This window comes from Hyposmocoma kahamanoa, unplaced genomic scaffold, assembly GCF_003589595.1.
Source record: "Hyposmocoma kahamanoa isolate Upper Pololo Valley unplaced genomic scaffold, ASM358959v1 224, whole genome shotgun sequence".
Taxonomy (NCBI): domain Eukaryota; kingdom Metazoa; phylum Arthropoda; class Insecta; order Lepidoptera; family Cosmopterigidae; genus Hyposmocoma; species Hyposmocoma kahamanoa.
Window position 1 is genome coordinate 11,500,528 of NW_020653743.1, and position 9,809 is coordinate 11,510,336.

General features: G+C 34.4%; 1 protein-coding gene across 1 annotated transcript in view; it reads left to right on the top strand.

Moving 5' to 3' along the window:
- LOC113228160 (potassium channel subfamily K member 9-like) overlaps positions 1 to 7,188 on the top strand; it is a 13,944-nt gene extending 6,756 nt beyond the window's left edge. The window contains exons 5-8 of the mRNA XM_026461380.1: positions 97 to 284; positions 978 to 1,101; positions 3,545 to 3,629; positions 5,288 to 7,188. Coding sequence (XP_026317165.1) covers positions 97 to 284; positions 978 to 1,101; positions 3,545 to 3,629; positions 5,288 to 6,035 — 1,145 coding nt within the window. The 3' untranslated portion in view covers positions 6,036 to 7,188. The remainder of the gene's footprint in view (positions 1 to 96; positions 285 to 977; positions 1,102 to 3,544; positions 3,630 to 5,287) is intronic.
- The last annotated feature ends 2,621 nt before the right edge of the window (positions 7,189 to 9,809 follow it).

Genomic DNA, 9,809 nt, shown 5'->3' on the forward strand with positions numbered 1-9,809 from the left:
AAAGTTTTCTGTGAAATGTCATTCCATCGCGCAGACTATCCTATAACTTGTTAAATAAATACAACTTCCTATAATAAACCTTCTATTACTCCCCAGGTTTCGGCGACATGGTAGCCCTCCAAAAGGACAACGCGTTAAACCGCAAGCCTTCGTATGTGATGTTCGCTTTAATCTTCATCCTTTTCGGGCTGGCCATCGTGGCCGCTTGCCTCAACCTGCTCGTGCTGCGGTTCGTGACCATGAACACTGAGGACGAGAAGCGGGATCAACAGCAGGCAGAGCAGGTACGTTCTATTTCGACAGCGTTTACTTACAGCCCTCGCAGACTTCTATTAGAAAATTAAGTAAAAATTAAATTATTAGAGAAGAAAAAAAGATCATCGAGGAAAAATAGAAAATCTGTAGTATGCAAAGGTCTTTACTTCCTTGAGCGACATCAAACAATCACAATGAATTGTAGTTCATTTACTGAAGTTGTCCACCATTTGAACTACGTTGAACACTAGCCATTCCTTATTTATACCGGCCTATCTCAAAATGATTTAATTCGTCAGGAAGATAATTTTAAGAAACTGAGGCGTATCTGGTACGCTAGTCGACGAATACAGGGCTGGGAAAAATACATACTCTACTCTTAAAGTATAAATCACAAAATAAAAGTATTATTTACCCTAACCGGACACCGCACAGTACATATTTTATTTGAAATATCATTTACAAAATACATTTTTAGGTAGCAATTGGAATATGAATTTTGTTTTTCCAATACGTATTTGAATTACCAGTAATTCAAACACTGCTGCCATATCTTTGCTACAATGGTACAATGTTGGAGTAAATTATGACGTCATCATTTCCATTGAAAACTGTGGTTTATTCACGCAAAAAGCCATTTCTTGAAAAACAGCGATATGATTATTTTTCATAGTCATATTGTGATGACAGAAATGTGAGTAACGCGTGGGTGTGTTGCGCAGGCGCAGCAGGTGGCCGTGCGGCTGGAGGGCGACGTGATCACGGCGGACGGCGCCGTGCTGCGCGGCGTGGCGCGCGGGACGCGGATGCCCGCGCTGCCGGCCAGCGCGCGCCACGTCTCCACTGGTAACGGCTTTTAAACTTTTTCTTTTTTCACTTTTTACAATAGTAGATTGTACAACATGTACATCAAACGCGTCATTTTACCCGAGACGAGTGTATATGAGTCGATACTTAAGTCGAGGGTAAAATGGGTTTTATGAACGAGTTATATACACTCTGCTTTTCACTTCGATTGCGAGGACATTAAACAGCAATATTACAAATAAACGATTATTTAATTAAAATTGAATGTAAAATTACAACTATTAGATATATAACACGGATAAAAAAAATAAAAGTAAAACTTTATTTTATAAAGTTCTAGTGTGCGTGACTGTTGGCGCAGGCGTCATTGCTTCGGTCTTAAACGACGATTTTATTTTATGCATTAGAGCATAAAATCCTATTTTATGCGGCCTACACCCAACATAAATACGAACTTTAAGAGCATAAGAAGTGACAAGATTATTTTTATTTGAAGTATATTATGAAGAAAATACGAAAAAATAAATAGTGATGAAGTAAGTTAGAACTATATTCCTTGTTTTAAACCAAATATTCCTTGTTTTAAACCAAATTACGAAGGAATTTATCCTGAAAATTCCAATAATAACTAATTCAAAGTTTTTGTTGAAAGTGAAAATAATTTGATATTGAAAGTAAAAACATAAATATTGGCTCCCGCCGCTTAAAAGACTATTTAGAAAGCCCAAACAAGAAAACTAAGTTATTTAAGAGAAAATGAAAACATAATGTTGTAGAACCACAATGGAAAATATTTATTGAGGATCCCGATAATTAACCGAAGACATTGCTCAAAAGACTTGTATCCAAGCCAAAACTCTTAATAAAAAAAATATTTTATGGGCGCGTTCCCATTGAGCACGACAGATAGTCGTGCAGTTTAAAGTGTCGTAGCTTATATATTTAACTGAAGTTGTTCACACATAGACCAACATAATTACGAAATAACAAAAGTTGACGTCAACCATACATGTCTGGGTGTGTTGGTAAATTTGAACACGGCTACAACGCTTCCTACCATAGCTAACATAATCAACACACAAACATCCTTGTTCCATATCCGTGGTTATGTGGAGGCTTAGTCTGAGGCTGTTATTGAAACGACTCACCAATAAAATGGCACCTATATAAAATTGTGAAATATTTATTCTGCCGTTTTGTAATTGTAAAGATTAATTTTTAGCTTAAGTATATTACATTTTGAGATTCTTAATATCGTCTGCTTAAAGGCAAAACCACATAAGTGATATTTTCCACAAAAAATCTCCAAATCTACAATGTACCAGTTGTAAGAAATTCACCATCTTTTTCTGCAGATAAAAAGTTTAATAGCTTTTTTGTTATTGAACTTCAAGTGCAGAAAGATAGTGATTTTCTCACCATAGCTATATAAATAAAGACTTTTTGTGGTAAATGTCACTTATGTGGTTTTACCTTTAAACAGACGATATATTTATTTTTTCCTTTTTAAGCTGATGACTCGTGGCCAATACTCAATAAATAAATAATAAGTAGTTTTTCACGAGGAACAAAATAAAAAGCCTTAGTAGCCTAATTGTGTGGTGGTAAACCTACCCTCAAGCAGACGCCGTGGGTTCGAATCCCGGGCTCGCTCCTCTGAATTTTTTTTTAATTTAGCATGAGATTTTCGGTGAATGAAAACATCGTAATGGAACCTACACGTCAAAGAATGTTCACAACACTCGGAAAACGTGTGAAGTCCCCAACCCGCATGACAGACGAAGGCTTTGGCTTCTTTAACTTTACCTTCATCTAAGAGAATACCCGTGACAAGCAGTGGGACATATGAATGGATTGATGATGATAATGTTTTCGAGTCATGCTCCAACATTTAGCACTGATTAAGTGTCTGTACAACCTCAAATGACTTTGGTTGATTCTGCATAACAGTGAAAATGTTGAATCAATGACTTTAAAAAAAATATATATGGTAAAATTGAGGTAGTGTACGGTGGTGTGAAAACACGATTCCAAAAAATGTTCACGGTAGAAGAAAAGCACAAACTTACCTCGAAATTTTACAAGAAAATCGCTGTATTTTACAGGTAGTTTACATATACCATTGATTTTTTTTTTTATATCATCTGAACTAAATAGAACGTAAACTACACGATATCCATTTTGAAATGGCTTTAATTTCGTTAGTAAAAAAATAAATTCTGAAATAAAGCCATGTGTCCTAAGCAAAAATGAGCCGTATTAGTACGGGAAAATATTTTAATTCAAGCTACGAAACCCGTACTCGAAACGAATATTGGCTCGCCATACAAACACATACTAACAATCGTTTTGCTCAAAAAGGACGGAGCTCCTCGCTTTTTACTATAGAGGAGTTGATTGAACCAACAAAAAAAATCTTACTTCAAACACCTCCTCACTGAAGTTTACTTCGATTATGTTAACACTGTCCTTTGCCAAGGAGACACGTCGATGGCCCCGCTGTACATCGACGACGACTACGCGCCTAGCGTCTGTTCCTGTTCCTGCAACTGCTTCGGTCCTAACAAGTTAGTATACCACTTTCCAGACAATGACAAAGATTGCACAATAATCAGAAAAAATCTTCAATGCAGTTACAAAGAATGATTCAATAATAAAAACCGAAAAAACCCAATGCAAAAAATGAAAATTACCAAAATTTTATGAAAGAATTTTATGTGGTTAGAAACCATAAACAAAGATCTAAAAGCACATAGAAAACATTCTGTGTCTTAATTGACATACTATCTGCCACGGATTGCCCGAGGAGCTGGTTCGAATCCAGCTGGATCGAATGAATTTTCTAAGTGTACGATCTTTGTTATTAAAATTATAACAAACTATACTCTAACCAAATTCTATGTAGAATGTTTAACAACAAAACGTTGCTAGGCAATCAATGATGGCATAGGAAAAGAACATTTTTTTCAATACTCATTATTAAGGCTTGGTCTGCCCACGTCCTGCTCCCTTTGGAATTTAAATAGATAAGTAGGTATTAGTTACTGGTCATTTTTATGTCATTTTAGGTGATTTGAAATTTCCGTTCAATAATATTCATTATAAACATGACTTCAAGATTTAGTATTATCCATAGTCTAGTTGAATTTCGGGGGAATTGTGGTAACTGTGAAAGAGTCCGAGGTGAAACCCTAAAAAACATGTTTTTGTTTGTTGACATTTATTCTACATCAAATTTGGCTATAGTATAGTGAAGTAATTTCACAAAAAAAAATTGAATATCATGGTATTAAAACATTGTGACATTTGATAAAAAATTTAAAAATTACAATTATAGCGACATCTCTTGTCAGCGTCTGGTAGTTGTAAAGGTACCTCTCTGAGTGATTAAATAAATTTCTCACAGATGGCGCTACGGCAAAAAAGTCGTTAAAAACCAAAAACAAAGATTGCAAGAAGTACATAGAAAAATTCATTGGGTCTTCTGGTTTGTTTCATGACTTCGAGGGTGCTGGTTCGAATCCAGCCGGATCGATGAATTTTTATAGTTTATGTAAAAACTCGGAAATAACTACCGATTGTATTAAAGCCAATCTAATATTTCATTTTATTCTTTTTTATTTTATTGTTTTAAGAAAAAAGTATACATAAATAATGTAAAACACCGTTAAACCCTACTTGGGTTTGTCTCGATGCCATTCATTCCTTCTGCTACGAACAAACTAATACAAAATATAAAAAATCTTATAAGTAGGTAGACATTGTTTTTATCTTTATTTGGAGGCATACATTTGCACAACAGTGAAGACGCAACGGCAAAGTATTTTATTATTCGACTAGATACTGAGCGAACCGTCCGGAAACCATAAGGAGCCCTTTTGATTAATCGATTATGTAGATACGCCACTTGCGAATAATGATTGCCCGGTTTTGTACCACATATCGACTCATCCGTAGAACAAAGATCTATGTGCAAGAGTAAGTGTTTTCGTTCGTTGTGGATGTCAGATCGACCATTGTTCGATTTTATATTTCCGAAATGAAATAAGATATATTAATTCTCAAAACATCTTTACATAGGTCTTAGTTTGAATAACGAAATTATTCTCGAAACGCACTTATTCTCTTTTTGCTAATAATCACATCGGACTTTGTTCTATGGATGAGTCGATATTTTCCAAAAGGTTAAAAAATCCGGATTTCAAAGCAAAATTTACAATTCCAGGTCAATACTTTATCGCGATCCGCTGTCACCAGTACCACCAACGAACATCAAGCAGATCAAATCGAAAAACTACCAAGGCCTGGGTGGCCTGCCTCGTTACATAGAAAAGAATTCCTCAAAAAATAATTCACAGTCCCTCCGTCTCAACTCAGCCTCTGGCTACTTATACATGAATGCTAAAACCAACGAATTCCAAATAGATCCCGATGACTTCAAAGAAATGGTAGCAAAGAGACGTGAGCAACTTCGCAAAGGAATGATGATGTATGAAATGGGATATAACAACAATGAACAATATTTACACCCATATAGACACAGTATCGGACAAAGCAGCCCTCGCAGCTCATCACTATACTCCATGAACTTGCGATCTGAGAACCGTAGCAATGACCCATTAGTCGATGATTACGATTCAGAAAAATCAAGCTATGCTCGAAAGAAGCTAATGAAGAACATAGCAAGGAATACAAGCAATAAACGTATGGAGAATTACTTCTACGACGACGCCGTGCTGCATTTCGATGATGAGTACGCGTTCGATGGGACGATACTGTTCGCGAAACGAAGAAAATCATTTGAAAACAACTGGGATATCACCTGTGACATGCCAAGGAGCCAATACGCGCCTGATCAGGTGTCCAATGATGGAAGCTATGGGTATTATTTGCCTGATGATGAAGAACAGGAGCAGTACTTCATCAACGACACCTTGACGTTCAACCTGCCTCCGCACCGTGCCAGTATTTAGTAACAGTGCCATTGAAGTGCCAATGAGTGACTTAGTGCCAAAACTGATGGGCTTAAGTGTTATATTTGTGTATACATGAGTGGGGGGATGATATGAATGGGGTATCTTTGATATCTTTACTCTATACAAGAAAATGAGATATAAATATTATGACGTAGTACCTAAGGAGAATATAAATTGCTAAATGCCGCGCGAAACCCAAAGTAATATTGTTAAAAACTACAGCGCGCAGTCAAGTTATAAAAAAATAAAGATGCAAGGCGAAATAGAACACTATAAAATGTGTAACATAACTTCTTTCACTTGTGAAACATGAAATCAAAATTGTGAAAAGCTCTAGGGATAAATATTAGTTAAAGAAAATTATAATAAATGGGCCAATTAATTAACAGTTAGAGATTTACAATTTTGCGGTAGTGTGTTTGTTCGTTATGGTGGATTTTAACCATGAAGTGGTAGGCAATTTTTAACTAAATTTACGTGTTTTTGAGTAGATCCAATTTCAACAGAGAGACCACCACCTGGTCCTCTGCAGTAATACATGCCACAACTGAGCATAAATCTAATATTTATAGATCACAGACGCTTGTGTAAAATGTCGTCGATTAAAAGGTAAGACTCACTAAGTCCCATTTTGATCAAAAAGGAGACTTTTTTATTTTTGTTTCATTGAGATGAACAAAAATCTAGGACAAGAAAATGTTTGTTATTAAACTGCATTTCGAAAATCTGTAAGTGCAATAATATCATAACTGCCTCTGTGGCCGAACGGTTACCATGCTGGTTTGCCACGCAAAGGGCCCGAGTTCAATTCCCAGGCCAGGAGAAACATTTGCATGACCTACTTTTATTTCTTTCGTGAGTTTGGGTGTAATTGCGCGCGCGAGCGTGTGTGCGTTATTATTATTATCTAAAATAGATCTCTATAGAAAACTCGCCTCTCCCATGACCTGAAAGACAAATTGAAGTAATTATTATTATTATTAACTCAAAATCACAAGTAAAACACAAAATCATAATTATCTCCATTAGTCGATTTGGCTTTTATGTGATTTTTACCTTTAAACTAACAATATATATCATCTACTAATTATTCTTCTATTTTACAGTATCTGTAGTAGCGTAAAAATTGTCGATCACATTGTGTTACGTATTCACCTTTATAACTTTTACACTAAGTGCTAGTCGCGTTTATTATATTCTATGAATATTGAGCTTCGCTTGTAGATACTGTAAAAACAGTTTTTATGCTTCTTGCGAACAAAAAAAAGGGAGTATTTACACTTGCGATCTAACATAAATGGTAGGTACATACTACTTACTTAGGTTATTCTGGAACCTCTGAACATGGTATTCTTATCATTAAAACAAAGACAAACACACCATAATTCGGTTTAATAATAATTTCCAAACAACTGCACCATAGAAGTTCTCAGCTTTAGGAATCTCTAGGTATGGAAGTAATCGAAATAATGATAAAAACATTAAGAAATGAAACTAGTTTTCCAGATTTAAATCGCGTATATTTGTTTTTGTGTTTTTTTTTTTCAAACAAACCGACGTTTCGGGCCCTTTACAGGTCCCATGGTCACGGTTGACCAGTGTTATTGAATGGGACCTGTAAAGTACTTGTAGTACCCACGTACTTGTAGTTTACCAGATGCACGAGTTGTTCATCCCGTCACTTGGTGTTATAAAAAAAGTTTCACCATCACTCTTACTTACGTCCTTAGCGGTTACAAAATCGCTCGCTAACTATAATTGCCATTATAATCTTAGGGCAGAGGCCCTGATAATTTATTATGCTTTTTTATTAATACTAATAACAATTTATACATATATATATACATCACTCTTCGTTTTTCCCATCGGTAGGCAAAAGCAAAAACCATTTCCGTTCACATGACACTGAATACAACATGACATACACCTATAGTGAAACAAAAACTTTGTACTTAAAGTTATACATAATACAACTTTTGCGTACTTGGATGACAAAAATTCGTGGTAGTATTTTTTTTTTTTTTTTATTGCGACTCGGCAAAATGACTGCACCGCGCCTGATGGAAAGTGCGAATACAGTCCAAAGATGAGAGTAACGGATGGAAAACACAAATATCTTCACTCCGTCACTATCATTTTGCCGGTCTGGCCAAATGCTTCTTCACACTACGTTTGTAACCCGTTTAGCTCATAAATAATATTTGTACACATTTTTTTTTTATTTTCAAACATCAGAGATCGAGACTGCCTCCATGATCTAAACGGGAAATGACATAGGAGCTTACCGTGTGTTACCATGTCGCGCGATTAATACACTAGTTTAGTTCTCAGAATCGAAAAACGAATTACTCGCTTCCCGTGAAAGAACCGTATAAATTTACATATAAGTCATTTTCTACTTGCCAACTATACATGTTTAAAAATAAAAGAGAAAAAAATGTTTCATATTTTTTAATAAGGACTATTTTGGCCAGAACTAGCTCACATAAAGCGTGTCTACCGAACTCAAAATGAGAGTTCGGTAGATATCTTTTAGTTGTTTTTTACAATATTCTAACAACGGTTTTATTGACGAATAGAAAATCAAATTTTACGTTCAACAATGTTATAATCTTGAATTTCACATATTTTGAGTTATAACACTTTTGTAATAGCAGTGCGATGTGTTCGGCCATTTTGAGAGTATTGTACTGTATTAGGATACTATACATATATACAATACTGGGTAGCATTGTAAGTATTCCGACATAATTCCGACTCACCCAATTTATAGCTTATTTTATAATTGCTGCGATTTGTTATTGTTTTGAGAGTTATGTATTTAAAAATAAAAGCAAAATATATAAAACCATAAAATATATAAAACCAAAAAGAAAAGTCCTTAAATAAAATTAAACTTAATTTAAATTAAAGTAAATTAAACTTAATAAAAAGTGCTCCTTTGATAAGAATACCATTTTAAAAAGGATCTAAAGATGCTTCGGGTAAATTAAGAAAACCCTATATAATTCTCATGGTATGGATATTTTAACGAGCTTACGTGAAAAAGAAAAATATTAGTGTAAGTGTAAATAAACCCTTCCGTGCATTATGTATTTAAAAATCATTTTCGCGTTTTCGTTTCATAGAAATTAAACTCTATATAGATAGTATACGTTCGAATTCGAATTAAAAGGTGCAAAAACCGATGTAAGAGTAGAAAATATAGGCTTATATTAGTTAGAATACTGGTATGCCTATATCAATCTTTGCAGAAAGATATAGACTTTTATTAAAAAAGCGTCGTTTTTCAATTCAAATTTCTTAGCAACCAGAAAAACATCATTATTAATTATTTAATTAAATGTAAAACATCCGTGTTCCATTACAGTGCAATTAAATTAAGTGAAATGTGATCTGTGAAATGAAATTTCGATGAAAATTTCGTGAAAGAAAAGTTTTCATATAATGAAATGGGCGCCATAATGTAAAATTAATGAAACCAAGTTATATGTTAATATACATACTATATGACTGTTTGAATTAATAAAAAAGATGTTTATAACATTTTATTTAAATCTCTTATGGTTTTTAAAACAATATTATTGTTCAACTAGTAAATATGTTTACTATTGATGCCAAGAGTATCTAAAATAATTATTTCAAAAGTATGCTTGAAGCTCTGATATTACATTAGTAGACTTAATGCCAAAATCATGTTATCATAAAATCAAATTAGATATGTAATAAGTTGACAACGCGACATGGGTAACATATACTATGACACTTTTG